Genomic DNA, 18,698 nt, shown 5'->3' on the forward strand with positions numbered 1-18,698 from the left:
AATGCTGGGTAGGATTGGGGGCTGGAGGAGAAGGGGACGACAGAGGATGAGATGGTTGGATGGCATCACCGACTCCATGGACATGGGTTTGGGTAGACTCCCGGAGTTGGTGATGGACAGAGAGGCCTGGCGTGCTGCAATTCAAGGGGTCACAGAGAGGCGGACATGACTGAGTGACTGAACTGAACTGATTGTCCTCTTTTGGAACATTGGGGCTCATGGTTGAAACTGGGGGTTGGGGAAGGTGCTGGCTTGTGCTGGGAGGAGAGAGGGACCCATCTTCATCCCTTCATCCCTCCCCAGATGGCTGGGGAGGAGGGGTGGAGGAAACCCAGGAGAGTGGCAGCAGGAGAGGCCAGCCAGGCTGGAGCCTGACAGAAGGAAAACACTAAGGGAGGAAAACAGAAGACGAAAGACTCCAGTCGTGTAGGGAAATACTGAGGTAGAAATGATAACATTCAATGCCATAAACCTCTTGCATTTTTCTTCTGTGCTAAAAGTTTACGTCCCTTACTTGGGCCACTGAGCCAGCTCCTGTCTGTTTTACAAAGGAGTTCTGCCACTCCAGTGCTACCTTGGTGACAAATCAGGTCTTTGAGGAGGGCCCCCTGGCAAGAGGCTGGCAAGTGGGGACAAAAGTGAGGAGTGGGGAAGACCCAAGGTGGACAAAATGAGGTGGCTGGATAGGTGATCTGGGAGTCTCAGGGGAGTAAGATGATGTCCTGAGTAGGGCCACAGCACTCAGGAGCCACTTTTTTAAAATTGAAGTATAGTTGATTTACAGTGTTGTGTTAGTTTCTGGTGTACAGGAAAGTGATTCAGTTATATAACTATATACTATGAAGTAAAAGTGAAAGTGTTAGTTGATCAGTTGTGTCCGACTCTTTGCCACCCCATGGGTTATGTGGTTCACCAGGCTCCTCTGTCCATGGGATTCTCCAGGCAAGAATACTGGAGTGGACTGGCATGCCCTTCTCCAGATTTCCTAATCTTACACTTAAAAAAAAAAGAGGTCCGCTTGGGCGGTGCCCACTCTCCTGCCCACTTCCACTATGCGCTGACTGCGGCGCTGACAGCGTGCTGAAGGCGGCGCTGTCGGCGTGCTGAAGGCGGCGCTGTCGGCGTGCTGAGGGCGAGCTCTGTCGGCGTGCTGAAGGCGGCGCTGTCGGCGTGCTGAGGGCGTGCTGAGGGCGTGCTGAGGGGGTGCTGTCCGTGGTGCTGACGAGGGGTGCGACCATTGTGGCGTCACCCACGGGGTACTTTGTGACTCAGGAGCTGGCGCGAGGCCTTTAGTGCAGGCGGCACAGTCCGGCAGCCAGACCGCGCAGCAGTTTGTGCCTGAAGCACAGCGGGCCGCTGTGGTGACCCAACACTCCGCAGCGGCCCTTCACTCTCCAAACATGTCAGGCTCCACCAGCTCTCGCCGACCCATCAAGGGAATCCTGAAAAAGAGAAGTCCCAGGGCTTCCTCAGTCGCAGGCTCGGCCCAGCAGTCCGGTGCACCACTCCCGGAGGTCCATAGAAAGAAATCCCAGAAGTGGGACGAGTCGAGCATCTTGGCTACCTGCCGTCCAGAGTACAGAGACTGCGATTTCATGAAGGTGAATGAGCCCAGCACCCCCCAGTTCGGTCTGCAGGATTATGGGGAAGGAAGTTCAGAAACTTCTTTCGACGCGACTCTCGACAACTTAGCCAAGAGATTAGCCGCCATCTACACCTCCGATTCCGACTATCCAGCGCGGGAGCCCGAACTGGATGGAGCGCATAGCAGCAAACTCTACCTTGACAGACAAGAGAAACATCGGCAGTTCGAAAGGAAAAGGAAACTTCACTACAGCGATGGAAAGACCATCAAACTCGCCAGACTACTGATTTCCACAGATCTACTGCATGACGACGAGGATGAAGAAAGTTGGCACGTCGTCAGCCACGACAAGACTACCACCCAGGAAGACGCAGAGCAAGGTGCCACCAGCGACGAAGGCCTGAAGACCCAGACCGCCTGGTACACCAATGATGATGACGAAGACGACGACAAGTAGACCGCATTTGATACAGTAGACAATGGTGGATCTCCACGCGGCAGTTGTTGCATCCACATCTTGTTCCTCTAGTCCGTGGCAAGTACTGAAATACTTAACAGTTACATTGCACTGTGATAATTCAATGGTAAACATCGCAAATAATAGCTTAACTGGAAAAATCTCTGCTTGGTACTCTGGTTCTTTGCCGTAAATACCGATTCTGGTATTCCTCTAAAACCGCATTACTTTGAGAAAAGTGTTCCTTAATGTAAATGTATATAGTATATAGCTTTTCATGTGTTAAAGGTTTCAAAGGGGTGCGGGGGGGCACTAATTTATATTCACTTCTAACCATACTACCTTTAATTGAAATGGTTTTGTTATAAAGGGAAAAGGCGATTGGTACAGTGGGGTATGTAGTCTGATGAATATTCAGGCTGTAAAACACTTGTCTTCAGGGTGATCGGCCTGTTTACTTGAGAGGGAATATATTATGTGATTGTGGCATTTTAACTTTAAATTTTATCTTACTTTGCTTTCAGTGTTTACAAGAAAAGGACTAAATGTTTTGTTGATTAAAAAAAGTCCTTTTCCTGTGAATTATCAGGTTCAAATTGTCCCAATAGTCTACTCTGTGCACTATATGGGCAGATTTGATATCGATTATAACTCTTTCTTTCCTCATCCCCAGGAAGTCTTGCCCTCTCTATCCTTTATTACCACATGCCCCAGGAGGACTGAGGAAACAATGGGTGGAGAGAGTAAGACAGGTTTGAGAAGGAACCACCGAGATAATATTAGACTTTTAAGAATAACTGATATCAAGTCTGCCCATATAGTGCACACAGGCAGAGTAGACACTGGAACAATTTAACCTGATGATTCATGGAAAAAGGACTAGTTTTTATAAGAAAACATTTAGTCATTTTCTTGTAAACACTGAAAGCAAATTAAGATAAAATTCACTTTCACGTTTCTGGGGCATACACAGCACAGTTTTTATGGAGTATCATAGATGATCAAAACATCAGAAACACTTGTTGCCACAGTGTCACTTCCGTTTCAACCATCACGGCCCCTCCAATCTTCTAAGATGTGGAGAAACTAGACTGCATAGCAGAAGTGTAATAGTCAGGAAATAGAATTCAGTTGCTAAATTTCTACCCCTTTTTGGTTTACAGCCTGCTAATCAATTTTCTATTATTAGTTCATCATTTGTTCTCATTACCTTTTAGAGAACAACTGAGATTTTTTTTTCACAACAGACTCCTGTGCAACTGGTGACATGGTTACAGTCCCAGAATGTATGTGGACAGAAGACAGCGCAAAGGTTTTGTGTGTGTGTGTGTGTGTGTGTGTGTGTGTGTGTGTGTGTGTGTGTATTTCCATTTTGCTCTTTGGAACATTACTGATGTAATTGTGGGTTCACATGCTGTTGTGAGAAATCATACAGAGAGAGCCTGTGTACCCTTCACCCAGATTCCCTATGGTAACATATCGAACAACTAGTGCAACGCCACAACAAGATATTGACATCATCACTACAATCAAGATACAGAACATTCCATCACAGCAAGAATCCCTCAGGTTGCCCATTTGCAGCCACATGGTCTCCATTTCTATAATTTTGTCATTTCAAGAATATTATATAAACGAAAACATGTAGCATGTAACCTTTTGGGATATACCAGATTTTTTAGCCTTTTATCCATTCAAGGACATATGGACTAGTTCCAGGTTTTGGTATTACAAATGAAGCTGCTGTGAACATTCATGTACAGGTTTTTGTGTGAGCATATGTTTTCACTTCTCTGGGATAAATGCCCAGGAGTGCAATTGCTGGCTTGCATGGTAGTTGCAGTTCCCTAAGAAACTGCCAAATTGTTTTACAGAGTGACTGTGCCATTTTACATTCCCACCAGCACCCAGCAACGTGTGAGCATTCCGGTTTCTCTGCATCCTCGCCAGCATTTCGTGTTACCTCTATTTTTCATTTGTCATTTTTAATCTATGTGTACTGGTGTCTTAATTTGCCTTTTGCTAATAGTTAATGATGTTGAACATCTTTCCATGTGCTTATTGGCAATCTGTAGATCCTCTTCGGTGAAATGTTTTCTGCTCATTTTCTATTTTGATTATTTTACTATTCAACCTTGAGAGTTCTTTGCAATTTTTTTCACAATTGGTAGCTTATTATTATCCTCTCACAGACACTTTTGCAAAGCAAAAGGTTTTGATTTTGATGTGATTCACTTGATCAAGTTTTCCTTTTCTTTGTGGTGATTTTGGTACCCTTGTCAAATGTAATCTCAAAAGATTTTTTTTTTTTCCAAATCATGATTTCCTAATTAAGTGACATGGTATTAGGATGCATAGATTATGGACCTTTATTATTTAAGTTTGATTTTCCTTTGGAAAAAGGTATCTGAAAATGTTGAGTTCCAGTTTCAACTTTTTATCAACATCACCTCCCCTGCTTAACTCCTTTGATGTCACCATTTGTTCACTCATTTTTAAGTAGGAAATTCAGCCAGGCTGGCTATTTAAAACCTGGGACAGAAAATGGTATAAATGGGTTGCTAAAAAAGAGTAACTTCTACTTGAAGGTCAAAGCGAATCCATTTTCCCCCCTAGACTTTGAAATTGCTTCCATTGTTTCCCCTCTACATTAGTACACTAAATAGCATGCTCTAATAAGGCAGAGTATTATTTTAAAAAAAATGATAGTCAAGAGCCACTAAATTGGTTCCTTGAAATTACAACCTCAATTTGACAAATACTGAACTCAAAGGATCAGAATTTTTTTCTCTTAAAAGATTTTGTTCTGGGAGTAACACTGTAGGTACTTATCAACCCTTCACACTTTAGAGTAAATGAAGAACACGGTATGAATATGGATGAAAGGGAGGGGACTATGAAAGTGAGACAAAGAGGTACCCAGAAGCAAAGAGCTGGGAAGGGAGGGGGAGAAATGAGGGGGAAAAAAAAGAGTGGAGGTTTAAGCTCACTAGTTTTAAAAGTTATGACTTGCTCTCAATGAGTCATTAACTCTGAACCGTCATCAAGAGGACACAAAATCTTAGTGAAGAAATGATGAAGAAAAGAAGAGTTCTCCACTCAGCCAAATAATTAAAGCAATGCTATTACCCCTGCCACTACTAATCACCATTTATTGAGTATATGCAGTGTATCAGACAGGGTACCAGGGCTTTGAAAGCCTTATCTCTTTCAGTGATGCCAATGATCCTCTGAAATAGTATTTTGTCCATTTGAGAAAGGAGAAAATTTCAAATAAATAACATTGCATAGTTGGCCCAAATGTATAGCTGCTAGGTGGTAGAATCAGGATTCATACCCAAGCCTGTCTGGCAGACTCAGGCATGGTGTTTTCCCCACCGTACAGTACTGGCTCTGTGCAGGTCCTTAGTGGTGGTGGAAGCCACCCCACCCCACCCCACCCCACCCCTCCCCCCTAATCACACACATCTGTCCTCACCTTGTAGCAGGGGCTGCTTTTCTGTACAGACAGTGCAACTGGTCTAAGGAGAATGTCCTCCAGTCTATTCTAGGAGGGGCCTGTGACCTCTGCCACACTGCCCACGTCCTCCTGCTACCACCTCCCATCCCCTGCTCCGAGCTTGTGCTCGGCCAGGAGCCTGAGACATTCATTCATACAAAGATGCCACCAGGGACAAGTATATGTGTCAATTGCACTTTGAAGGGCACACATTTTTTGTGTGTGCATTTACCAAGTACAGCCCTGTGTCAGGTGCAGTAGCCAGGGAAAGAAAGATGAATGAAACACAATCTCTGCCCTCAAGGAGGTCTAAGTCTAGTGCGGGAGACCTGTATGGTTCTGAAATGTTCATTGATGGGAACACTTTCAAAGAAGAGGATGCCTGTATTTAAAGAGGGACAAGTCCTGACTTAGATTACGTAACGGCTTGAAGCAACGAAGGGATTTCCACATGCCTGCGAAGCAAGCCACACGCAGCCTTCAGAGGAGCCCCAGTCTCCTGAAGGTGAGGACAGAGGGAGCCTAGCCCTTGAGACCTGGTCTAGTTCAGCAGCAGCAGCCGCCCTGCTCACAGCTGGCTGGGGTTGGGGAGGCGGGCAGTAAAGAGGGATTATGGACCAACCATGGAAGGAGTCACAAGTAGCGAGCTCAACAGAGAGAGATGAGGACCTCTGAGGCAATAACAAATGGTTCTGCATTGTTTTCTGGCAGAATCCTTTCCTGCGATGCTGAGTTTTGAACTTATTTGAATGAGGAATTGTAGACACTTTGTCTCAGAAGTGAAGCAGTTATGTAAAATGCGAACCATGCTTCCTTTGTTTTTGGCTCCTGCTTTATGCCACTGTATTGTCCTCTTTGGCATTACCTTTCTTTGGGATTGGAAGGAAAACTCACCTCTTCCAGTCCTGCGGCCACTGCTGAGTTTTCCAAATTTGCTGGCATATCGAGTGCAGCACTTTCACAGCATCACCTTTGAGGATTTGAAATAGCTAAACTGGAATTCCATCACCTCCACTAGCTTTGTTCGTAGTGACGCTTTCTAAGGCCCACTTGACTTCCCATTCCAGGATGTCTGGCTCTAGGTGAGTGATCACACCATCGTGATTATCTGGGTCGTGAAGATCTTTTCTGTACATTTCTTCTGTGTATTCCTGCCACCTCTTCTTAATATCTTCTGCTTCTGTTAGGTCCATACCATTTCTGTCCTTTATCGAGCCTATCTTTGCATGAAATGTTCCTTTGGTATCTCTAATTTTCTTGAAGAGATCTCTAGTCTTTTCCAATCTGTTGCTTTCCTCTGTTTCTTTGCACTGATCGCTGAGGAAGGCTTCCTTATCTCTCCTTGCTATTCTTTGGAACTCTGCATTCAGAAAGGCAATGCCAAAGAATGCTCAAACTACTGCACAATTGCACTCATCTCACATGCTAGTAAAGTAATGCTCAAAATTCTCCAAGACAGGCTTCAGCAATACGTGAACCGTGAACTTCCAGATGTTCAAGCTGGTTTTAGAAAAGGCAGAGGAACCAGAGATCAAATTGCCAATATCCGCTGGATCATCGAAAAAGCAAGAGAGTTCCAGAAAAACATCTATTTCTGCTTTATTGACTATGCCAAAGCCTTCGACTGTGTGGATCACAATCAACTGTGGAAAATTCTGAAAGAGATGGGAATACCAGACCATCTGACCTGTCTCTTGAGAAACCTGTATGCAGGTCAGAAAGCAACAGTTAGAACTGGACATGGAACAACAGACTGGTTCCAAATAGGAAAAGGAGTACGTGAAGGCTGTCTATTGTCACCCTGCTTATTTAAGTTATACGCAGAGTACATCATGAGAAACGCTGGGCTGGAAGAAACACAAGCTGGAATCAAGATTGCCGGGAGAAATATCAATAAGCTCAGGTATGCGGATGACACCACCCTTATGGCAGAAAGTGAAGAAGAACTAAAGAGCCTCTTGATGAAGGTGAAAGAGGAGAGTGAAAAACTTGGCTTAAAGCTCAACGTTCAGAAGACTAAGACCGTGGCATCTGGTCCCATCACTTCATGGGAAATAGATGGGGAAACAGTGGAAACAGTGTCAGACTATTTTTTTTTAGGCTCCAGAATCACTGCTGATGGTGATTGCCCCCATGAAATTAAAAGACGCTTACTCCTTGGAAGGAAGGTTATGGCCAACCTAGATAGCATATTTAAAAGCAGAGACATTACTTTGCCAACAAAAGTCCGCCTAGTCAAGGCTATGGATTTTCCAGTGGTCATGTATGGATGTGAGACTTGGACGATGAAGAAAGCTGAGCGCCGAAGAATTGATGATTTTGAACTGTGGTGTTGGAGAAGACTCTTGAGAGTCCCTTGGACTGCAAGGAGATCCAATCAATCCATCCTAAAAGAGATCAATCCTGGGTGTTCATTGGAAGGTCTGATGTTGAAGCTGAAACTCCAATACTTTGGGCACCTCATGCGAAGGGTTGACTCATTGGAAAAGACCCTAATGCTGGGTAGGATTGGGGGCTGGAGGAGAAGGGGACGACAGAGGATGAGATGGTTGGATGGCATCACCGACTCCATGGACATGGGTTTGGGTAGACTCCCGGAGTTGGTGATGGACAGAGAGGCCTGGCGTGCTGCAATTCAAGGGGTCACAGAGAGGCGGACATGACTGAGTGACTGAACTGAACTGATTGTCCTCTTTTGGAACATTGGGGCTCATGGTTGAAACTGGGGGTTGGGGAAGGTGCTGGCTTGTGCTGGGAGGAGAGAGGGACCCATCTTCATCCCTTCATCCCTCCCCAGATGGCTGGGGAGGAGGGGTGGAGGAAACCCAGGAGAGTGGCAGCAGGAGAGGCCAGCCAGGCTGGAGCCTGACAGAAGGAAAACACTAAGGGAGGAAAACAGAAGACGAAAGACTCCAGTCGTGTAGGGAAATACTGAGGTAGAAATGATAACATTCAATGCCATAAACCTCTTGCATTTTTCTTCTGTGCTAAAAGTTTACGTCCCTTACTTGGGCCACTGAGCCAGCTCCTGTCTGTTTTACAAAGGAGTTCTGCCACTCCAGTGCTACCTTGGTGACAAATCAGGTCTTTGAGGAGGGCCCCCTGGCAAGAGGCTGGCAAGTGGGGACAAAAGTGAGGAGTGGGGAAGACCCAAGGTGGACAAAATGAGGTGGCTGGATAGGTGATCTGGGAGTCTCAGGGGAGTAAGATGATGTCCTGAGTAGGGCCACAGCACTCAGGAGCCACTTTTTTAAAATTGAAGTATAGTTGATTTACAGTGTTGTGTTAGTTTCTGGTGTACAGGAAAGTGATTCAGTTATATAACTATATACTATGAAGTAAAAGTGAAAGTGTTAGTTGATCAGTTGTGTCCGACTCTTTGCCACCCCATGGGTTATGTGGTTCACCAGGCTCCTCTGTCCATGGGATTCTCCAGGCAAGAATACTGGAGTGGACTGGCATGCCCTTCTCCAGATTTCCTAATCTTACACTTAAAAAAAAAAGAGGTCCGCTTGGGCGGTGCCCACTCTCCTGCCCACTTCCACTATGCGCTGACTGCGGCGCTGACAGCGTGCTGAAGGCGGCGCTGTCGGCGTGCTGAAGGCGGCGCTGTCGGCGTGCTGAGGGCGAGCTCTGTCGGCGTGCTGAAGGCGGCGCTGTCGGCGTGCTGAGGGCGTGCTGAGGGCGTGCTGAGGGGGTGCTGTCCGTGGTGCTGACGAGGGGTGCGACCATTGTGGCGTCACCCACGGGGTACTTTGTGACTCAGGAGCTGGCGCGAGGCCTTTAGTGCAGGCGGCACAGTCCGGCAGCCAGACCGCGCAGCAGTTTGTGCCTGAAGCACAGCGGGCCGCTGTGGTGACCCAACACTCCGCAGCGGCCCTTCACTCTCCAAACATGTCAGGCTCCACCAGCTCTCGCCGACCCATCAAGGGAATCCTGAAAAAGAGAAGTCCCAGGGCTTCCTCAGTCGCAGGCTCGGCCCAGCAGTCCGGTGCACCACTCCCGGAGGTCCATAGAAAGAAATCCCAGAAGTGGGACGAGTCGAGCATCTTGGCTACCTGCCGTCCAGAGTACAGAGACTGCGATTTCATGAAGGTGAATGAGCCCAGCACCCCCCAGTTCGGTCTGCAGGATTATGGGGAAGGAAGTTCAGAAACTTCTTTCGACGCGACTCTCGACAACTTAGCCAAGAGATTAGCCGCCATCTACACCTCCGATTCCGACTATCCAGCGCGGGAGCCCGAACTGGATGGAGCGCATAGCAGCAAACTCTACCTTGACAGACAAGAGAAACATCGGCAGTTCGAAAGGAAAAGGAAACTTCACTACAGCGATGGAAAGACCATCAAACTCGCCAGACTACTGATTTCCACAGATCTACTGCATGACGACGAGGATGAAGAAAGTTGGCACGTCATCAGCCACGACAAGACTACCACCCAGGAAGACGCAGAGCAAGGTGCCACCAGCGACGAAGGCCTGAAGACCCAGACCGCCTGGTACACCAATGATGATGACGAAGACGACGACAAGTAGACCGCATTTGATACAGTAGACAATGGTGGATCTCCACGCGGCAGTTGTTGCATCCACATCTTGTTCCTCTAGTCCGTGGCAAGTACTGAAATACTTAACAGTTACATTGCACTGTGATAATTCAATGGTAAACATCGCAAATAATAGCTTAACTGGAAAAATCTCTGCTTGGTACTCTGGTTCTTTGCCGTAAATACCGATTCTGGTATTCCTCTAAAACCGCATTACTTTGAGAAAAGTGTTCCTTAATGTAAATGTATATAGTATATAGCTTTTCATGTGTTAAAGGTTTCAAAGGGGTGCGGGGGGGCACTAATTTATATTCACTTCTAACCATACTACCTTTAATTGAAATGGTTTTGTTATAAAGGGAAAAGGCGATTGGTACAGTGGGGTATGTAGTCTGATGAATATTCAGGCTGTAAAACACTTGTCTTCAGGGTGATCGGCCTGTTTACTTGAGAGGGAATATATTATGTGATTGTGGCATTTTAACTTTAAATTTTATCTTACTTTGCTTTCAGTGTTTACAAGAAAAGGACTAAATGTTTTGTTGATTAAAAAAAGTCCTTTTCCTGTGAATTATCAGGTTCAAATTGTCCCAATAGTCTACTCTGTGCACTATATGGGCAGATTTGATATCGATTATAACTCTTTCTTTCCTCATCCCCAGGAAGTCTTGCCCTCTCTATCCTTTATTACCACATGCCCCAGGAGGACTGAGGAAACAATGGGTGGAGAGAGTAAGACAGGTTTGAGAAGGAACCACCGAGATAATATTAGACTTTTAAGAATAACTGATATCAAGTCTGCCCATATAGTGCACACAGGCAGAGTAGACACTGGAACAATTTAACCTGATGATTCATGGAAAAAGGACTAGTTTTTATAAGAAAACATTTAGTCATTTTCTTGTAAACACTGAAAGCAAATTAAGATAAAATTCACTTTCACGTTTCTGGGGCATACACAGCACAGTTTTTATGGAGTATCATAGATGATCAAAACATCAGAAACACTTGTTGCCACAGTGTCACTTCCGTTTCAACCATCACGGCCCCTCCAATCTTCTAAGATGTGGAGAAACTAGACTGCATAGCAGAAGTGTAATAGTCAGGAAATAGAATTCAGTTGCTAAATTTCTACCCCTTTTTGGTTTACAGCCTGCTAATCAATTTTCTATTATTAGTTCATCATTTGTTCTCATTACCTTTTAGAGAACAACTGAGATTTTTTTTTCACAACAGACTCCTGTGCAACTGGTGACATGGTTACAGTCCCAGAATGTATGTGGACAGAAGACAGCGCAAAGGTTTTGTGTGTGTGTGTGTGTGTGTGTGTGTGTGTGTGTGTGTGTGTGTGTGTATTTCCATTTTGCTCTTTGGAACATTACTGATGTAATTGTGGGTTCACATGCTGTTGTGAGAAATCATACAGAGAGAGCCTGTGTACCCTTCACCCAGATTCCCTATGGTAACATATCGAACAACTAGTGCAACGCCACAACAAGATATTGACATCATCACTACAATCAAGATACAGAACATTCCATCACAGCAAGAATCCCTCAGGTTGCCCATTTGCAGCCACATGGTCTCCATTTCTATAATTTTGTCATTTCAAGAATATTATATAAACGAAAACATGTAGCATGTAACCTTTTGGGATATACCAGATTTTTTAGCCTTTTATCCATTCAAGGACATATGGACTAGTTCCAGGTTTTGGTATTACAAATGAAGCTGCTGTGAACATTCATGTACAGGTTTTTGTGTGAGCATATGTTTTCACTTCTCTGGGATAAATGCCCAGGAGTGCAATTGCTGGCTTGCATGGTAGTTGCAGTTCCCTAAGAAACTGCCAAATTGTTTTACAGAGTGACTGTGCCATTTTACATTCCCACCAGCACCCAGCAACGTGTGAGCATTCCGGTTTCTCTGCATCCTCGCCAGCATTTCGTGTTACCTCTATTTTTCATTTGTCATTTTTAATCTATGTGTACTGGTGTCTTAATTTGCCTTTTGCTAATAGTTAATGATGTTGAACATCTTTCCATGTGCTTATTGGCAATCTGTAGATCCTCTTCGGTGAAATGTTTTCTGCTCATTTTCTATTTTGATTATTTTACTATTCAACCTTGAGAGTTCTTTGCAATTTTTTTCACAATTGGTAGCTTATTATTATCCTCTCACAGACACTTTTGCAAAGCAAAAGGTTTTGATTTTGATGTGATTCACTTGATCAAGTTTTCCTTTTCTTTGTGGTGATTTTGGTACCCTTGTCAAATGTAATCTCAAAAGATTTTTTTTTTTTCCAAATCATGATTTCCTAATTAAGTGACATGGTATTAGGATGCATAGATTATGGACCTTTATTATTTAAGTTTGATTTTCCTTTGGAAAAAGGTATCTGAAAATGTTGAGTTCCAGTTTCAACTTTTTATCAACATCACCTCCCCTGCTTAACTCCTTTGATGTCACCATTTGTTCACTCATTTTTAAGTAGGAAATTCAGCCAGGCTGGCTATTTAAAACCTGGGACAGAAAATGGTATAAATGGGTTGCTAAAAAAGAGTAACTTCTACTTGAAGGTCAAAGCGAATCCATTTTCCCCCCTAGACTTTGAAATTGCTTCCATTGTTTCCCCTCTACATTAGTACACTAAATAGCATGCTCTAATAAGGCAGAGTATTATTTTAAAAAAAATGATAGTCAAGAGCCACTAAATTGGTTCCTTGAAATTACAACCTCAATTTGACAAATACTGAACTCAAAGGATCAGAATTTTTTTCTCTTAAAAGATTTTGTTCTGGGAGTAACACTGTAGGTACTTATCAACCCTTCACACTTTAGAGTAAATGAAGAACACGGTATGAATATGGATGAAAGGGAGGGGACTATGAAAGTGAGACAAAGAGGTACCCAGAAGCAAAGAGCTGGGAAGGGAGGGGGAGAAATGAGGGGAAAAAAAAAGAGTGGAGGTTTAAGCTCACTAGTTTTAAAAGTTATGACTTGCTCTCAATGAGTCATTAACTCTGAACCGTCATCAAGAGGACACAAAATCTTAGTGAAGAAATGATGAAGAAAAGAAGAGTTCTCCACTCAGCCAAATAATTAAAGCAATGCTATTACCCCTGCCACTACTAATCACCATTTATTGAGTATATGCAGTGTATCAGACAGGGTACCAGGGCTTTGAAAGCCTTATCTCTTTCAGTGATGCCAATGATCCTCTGAAATAGTATTTTGTCCATTTGAGAAAGGAGAAAATTTCAAATAAATAACATTGCATAGTTGGCCCAAATGTATAGCTGCTAGGTGGTAGAATCAGGATTCATACCCAAGCCTGTCTGGCAGACTCAGGCATGGTGTTTTCCCCACCGTACAGTACTGGCTCTGTGCAGGTCCTTAGTGGTGGTGGAAGCCACCCCACCCCACCCCACCCCACCCCTCCCCCCTAATCACACACATCTGTCCTCACCTTGTAGCAGGGGCTGCTTTTCTGTACAGACAGTGCAACTGGTCTAAGGAGAATGTCCTCCAGTCTATTCTAGGAGGGGCCTGTGACCTCTGCCACACTGCCCACGTCCTCCTGCTACCACCTCCCATCCCCTGCTCCGAGCTTGTGCTCGGCCAGGAGCCTGAGACATTCATTCATACAAAGATGCCACCAGGGACAAGTATATGTGTCAATTGCACTTTGAAGGGCACACATTTTTTGTGTGTGCATTTACCAAGTACAGCCCTGTGTCAGGTGCAGTAGCCAGGGAAAGAAAGATGAATGAAACACAATCTCTGCCCTCAAGGAGGTCTAAGTCTAGTGCGGGAGACCTGTATGGTTCTGAAATGTTCATTGATGGGAACACTTTCAAAGAAGAGGATGCCTGTATTTAAAGAGGGACAAGTCCTGACTTAGATTACGTAACGGCTTGAAGCAACGAAGGGATTTCCACATGCCTGCGAAGCAAGCCACACGCAGCCTTCAGAGGAGCCCCAGTCTCCTGAAGGTGAGGACAGAGGGAGCCTAGCCCTTGAGACCTGGTCTAGTTCAGCAGCAGCAGCCGCCCTGCTCACAGCTGGCTGGGGTTGGGGAGGCGGGCAGTAAAGAGGGATTATGGACCAACCATGGAAGGAGTCACAAGTAGCGAGCTCAACAGAGAGAGATGAGGACCTCTGAGGCAATAACAAATGGTTCTGCATTGTTTTCTGGCAGAATCCTTTCCTGCGATGCTGAGTTTTGAACTTATTTGAATGAGGAATTGTAGACACTTTGTCTCAGAAGTGAAGCAGTTATGTAAAATGCGAACCATGCTTCCTTTGTTTTTGGCTCCTGCTTTATGCCACTGTATTGTCCTCTTTGGCATTACCTTTCTTTGGGATTGGAAGGAAAACTCACCTCTTCCAGTCCTGCGGCCACTGCTGAGTTTTCCAAATTTGCTGGCATATCGAGTGCAGCACTTTCACAGCATCACCTTTGAGGATTTGAAATAGCTAAACTGGAATTCCATCACCTCCACTAGCTTTGTTCGTAGTGACGCTTTCTAAGGCCCACTTGACTTCCCATTCCAGGATGTCTGGCTCTAGGTGAGTGATCACACCATCGTGATTATCTGGGTCATGAAGATCTTTTCTGTACATTTCTTCTGTGTATTCCTGCCACCTCTTCTTAATATCTTCTGCTTCTGTTAGGTCCATACCATTTCTGTCCTTTATCGAGCCTATCTTTGCATGAAATGTTCCTTTGGTATCTCTAATTTTCTTGAAGAGATCTCTAGTCTTTTCCAATCTGTTGCTTTCCTCTGTTTCTTTGCACTGATCGCTGAGGAAGGCTTCCTTATCTCTCCTTGCTATTCTTTGGAACTCTGCATTCAGAAAGGCAATGCCAAAGAATGCTCAAACTACTGCACAATTGCACTCATCTCACATGCTAGTAAAGTAATGCTCAAAATTCTCCAAGACAGGCTTCAGCAATACGTGAACCGTGAACTTCCAGATGTTCAAGCTGGTTTTAGAAAAGGCAGAGGAACCAGAGATCAAATTGCCAATATCCGCTGGATCATCGAAAAAGCAAGAGAGTTCCAGAAAAACATCTATTTCTGCTTTATTGACTATGCCAAAGCCTTCGACTGTGTGGATCACAATCAACTGTGGAAAATTCTGAAAGAGATGGGAATACCAGACCATCTGACCTGTCTCTTGAGAAACCTGTATGCAGGTCAGAAAGCAACAGTTAGAACTGGACATGGAACAACAGACTGGTTCCAAATAGGAAAAGGAGTACGTGAAGGCTGTCTATTGTCACCCTGCTTATTTAACTTATACGCAGAGTACATCATGAGAAACGCTGGGCTGGAAGAAACACAAGCTGGAATCAAGATTGCCGGGAGAAATATCAATAAGCTCAGGTATGCGGATGACACCACCCTTATGGCAGAAAGTGAAGAAGAACTAAAGAGCCTCTTGATGAAGGTGAAAGAGGAGAGTGAAAAACTTGGCTTAAAGCTCAACGTTCAGAAGACTAAGACCGTGGCATCTGGTCCCATCACTTCATGGGAAATAGATGGGGAAACAGTGGAAACAGTGTCAGACTATTTTTTTTTAGGCTCCAGAATCACTGCTGATGGTGATTGCCCCCATGAAATTAAAAGACGCTTACTCCTTGGAAGGAAGGTTATGGCCAACCTAGATAGCATATTTAAAAGCAGAGACATTACTTTGCCAACAAAAGTCCGCCTAGTCAAGGCTATGGATTTTCCAGTGGTCATGTATGGATGTGAGACTTGGACGATGAAGAAAGCTGAGCGCCGAAGAATTGATGATTTTGAACTGTGGTGTTGGAGAAGACTCTTGAGAGTCCCTTGGACTGCAAGGAGATCCAATCAATCCATCCTAAAAGAGATCAATCCTGGGTGTTCATTGGAAGGTCTGATGTTGAAGCTGAAACTCCAATACTTTGGGCACCTCATGCGAAGGGTTGACTCATTGGAAAAGACCCTAATGCTGGGTAGGATTGGGGGCTGGAGGAGAAGGGGACGACAGAGGATGAGATGGTTGGATGGCATCACCGACTCCATGGACATGGGTTTGGGTAGACTCCCGGAGTTGGTGATGGACAGAGAGGCCTGGCGTGCTGCAATTCAAGGGGTCACAGAGAGGCGGACACGACTGAGCGACTGAACTGAACTGATTGTCCTCTTTTGGAACATTGGGGCTCATGGTTGAAACTGGGGGTTGGGGAAGGTGCTGGCTTGTGCTGGGAGGAGAGAGGGACCCATCTTCATCCCTTCATCCCTCCCCAGATGGCTGGGGAGGAGGGGTGGAGGAAACCCAGGTGAGTGGCAGCAGGAGAGGCCAGCCAGGCTGGAGCCTGACAGAAGGAAAACACTAAGGGAGGAAAACAGAAGACGAAAGACCAGTCGTGTAGGGAAATACTGAGGTAGAAATGATAACATTCAATGCCATAAACCTCTTGCATTTTTCTTCTGTGCTAAAAGTTTACGTCCCTTACTTGGGCCACTGAGCCAGCTCCTGTCTGTTTTACAAAGGAGTTCTGCCACTCCAGTGCTACCTTGGTGACAAATCAGGTCTTTGAGGAGGGCCCCCTGGCAAGAGGCTGGCAAGTGGGGACAAAAGTGAGGAGTGGGGGAGACCCAAGGTGGACAAAATGAGGTGGCTGGATAGGTGATCGGGGAGTCTCAGGGGAGTAAGATGATGTCCTGAGTAGGGCCACAGCACTCAGGAGCCACTTTTTTAAAATTGAAGTATAGTTGATTTACAGTGTTGTGTTAGTTTCTGGTGTACAGGAAAGTGATTCAGTTATATAACTATATACTATGAAGTAAAAGTGAAAGTGTTAGTTGATCAGTTGTGTCCGACTCTTTGCCACCCCATGGGTTATGTGGTTCACCAGGCTCCTCTGTCCATGGGATTCTCCAGGCAAGAATACTGGAGTGGACTGGCATGCCCTTCTCCAGATTTCCTAATCTTACACTTAAAAAAAAAAGAGGTCAGCTTGGGCGGTGCCCACTCTCCTGCCCACTTCCACTATGCGCTGACTGCGGCGCTGACAGCGTGCTGAAGGCGGCGCTGTCGGTGTGCTGAAGGCGGCGCTGTCGGCGTGCTGAGGGCGTGCTCTGTCGGCGTGCTGAAGGCGGCGCTGTCGGCGTGCTGAGGGCGTGCTGTCGGCGGTGCTGACGAGGGGTGCGACCATTGTGGCGTCACCCACGGGGTACTTTGTGACTCAGGAGCTGGCGCGAGGCCTTTAGTGCAGGCGGCACAGTCCGGCAGCCAGACCGCGCAGCAGTTTGTGCCTGAAGCACAGCGGGCCGCTGTGGTGACCCAACACTCCGCAGCGGCCCTTCACTCTCCAAACATGTCAGGCTCCACCAGCTCTCGCCGACCCATCAAGGGAATCCTGAAAAAGAGAAGTCCCAGGGCTTCCTCAGTCGCAGGCTCGGCCCAGCAGTCCGGTGCACCACTCCCGGAGGTCCATAGAAAGAAATCCCAGAAGTGGGACGAGTCGAGCATCTTGGCTACCTGCCGTCCAGAGTACAGAGACTGCGATTTCATGAAGGTGAATGAGCCCAGCACCCCCCAGTTCGGTCTGCAGGATTATGGGGAAGGAAGTTCAGAAACTTCTTTCGACGCGACTCTCGACAACTTAGCCAAGAGATTAGCCGCCATCTACACCTCCGATTCCGACTATCCAGCGCGGGAGCCCGAACTGGATGGAGCGCATAGCAGCAAACTCTACCTTGACAGACAAGAGAAACATCGGCAGTTCGAAAGGAAAAGGAAACTTCACTACAGCGATGGAAAGACCATCAAACTCGCCAGACTACTGATTTCCACAGATCTACTGCATGACGACGAGGATGAAGAAAGTTGGCACGTCGTCAGCCACGACAAGACTACCACCCAGGAAGACGCAGAGCAAGGTGCCACCAGCGACGAAGGCCTGAAGACCCAGACCGCCTGGTACACCAATGATGATGACGAAGACGACGACAAGTAGAACGCATTTGATACAGTAGACAATGGTGGATCTCCACGTGGCAGTTGTTGCATCCACATCTTGTTCCTCTAGTCCACGGCAAGTACTGAAATACTTAACAGTTACATTGCACTGTGATAATTCAATGGTAAACATCGCAAATATTAGCTTAACTGGAAAAATCTCTGCTTGGTACTCTGGTTCTTTGCCGTAAATACCGATTCTGGTATTCCTCTAAAACCGCATTACTTTGAGAAAAGTGTTCCTTAATGTAAATGTATACAGTATATAGCTTTTCATGTGTTAAAGGTTTCAAAGGGGTGTGGGGGGGGCACTAATTTATATTCACTTCTCACCATACTACCTTTAATTGAAATGGTTTTGTTATAAAGGGAAAAGGCGATTGGTACAGTGGGGTATGTAGTCTGATGAATATTCAGGCTGTAAAACACTTGTCTTCAGGGTGATCGGCCTGTTTACTTGAGAGGGAATATATTATGTGATTGTTGCATTTTAACTTTAAATTTTATCTTACTTTGCTTTCAGTGTTTACAAGAAAAGGACTAAATGTTTTGTTGATTAAAAAAAGTCCTTTTCCTGTGAATTATCAGGTTCAAATTGTCCAAATA

General features: G+C 45.5%; 3 protein-coding genes across 3 annotated transcripts; all 3 read left to right on the forward strand.

The window, feature by feature from the left end:
- Positions 1–1,317: 1,317 nt before the first annotated feature.
- Positions 1,318–2,203, forward strand: LOC145535961 (protein phosphatase inhibitor 2 family member C-like). The gene has a single exon (XM_081564310.1). It carries the CDS (start codon positions 1,401–1,403, stop codon positions 2,040–2,042), a length of 642 nt encoding a protein of 213 aa, XP_081420436.1. The 5' UTR covers positions 1,318–1,400; the 3' UTR covers positions 2,043–2,203.
- Positions 2,204–9,352: 7,149 nt separating this feature from the next.
- On the forward strand, positions 9,353–10,238 carry LOC145535908 (protein phosphatase inhibitor 2 family member C-like). The gene has a single exon (XM_081564249.1). It carries the CDS (start codon positions 9,436–9,438, stop codon positions 10,075–10,077), a length of 642 nt encoding a protein of 213 aa, XP_081420375.1. The 5' UTR covers positions 9,353–9,435; the 3' UTR covers positions 10,078–10,238.
- Positions 10,239–17,361: 7,123 nt separating this feature from the next.
- On the forward strand, positions 17,362–18,251 carry LOC145535498 (protein phosphatase inhibitor 2 family member C-like). The gene has a single exon (XM_081563939.1). It carries the CDS (start codon positions 17,449–17,451, stop codon positions 18,088–18,090), a length of 642 nt encoding a protein of 213 aa, XP_081420065.1. The 5' UTR covers positions 17,362–17,448; the 3' UTR covers positions 18,091–18,251.
- The last annotated feature ends 447 nt before the right edge of the window (positions 18,252–18,698 follow it).

Source organism: Giraffa tippelskirchi, chromosome X, assembly GCF_054371585.1.
Source record: "Giraffa tippelskirchi isolate mGirTip1 chromosome X, T2T-mGirTip1v1.2.pri, whole genome shotgun sequence".
NCBI lineage: Eukaryota > Metazoa > Chordata > Mammalia > Artiodactyla > Giraffidae > Giraffa > Giraffa tippelskirchi.

Bases quoted from the DNA above. Each gene is read 5' to 3' on its own strand.
- LOC145535961 (XM_081564310.1), top strand. From the start codon at position 1,401: ATGTCAGGCTCCACCAGCTCTCGCCGACCCATCAAGGGAATCCTGAAA.
- LOC145535498 (XM_081563939.1), top strand. From the start codon at position 17,449: ATGTCAGGCTCCACCAGCTCTCGCCGACCCATCAAGGGAATCCTGAAA.
- LOC145535908 (XM_081564249.1), top strand. From the start codon at position 9,436: ATGTCAGGCTCCACCAGCTCTCGCCGACCCATCAAGGGAATCCTGAAA.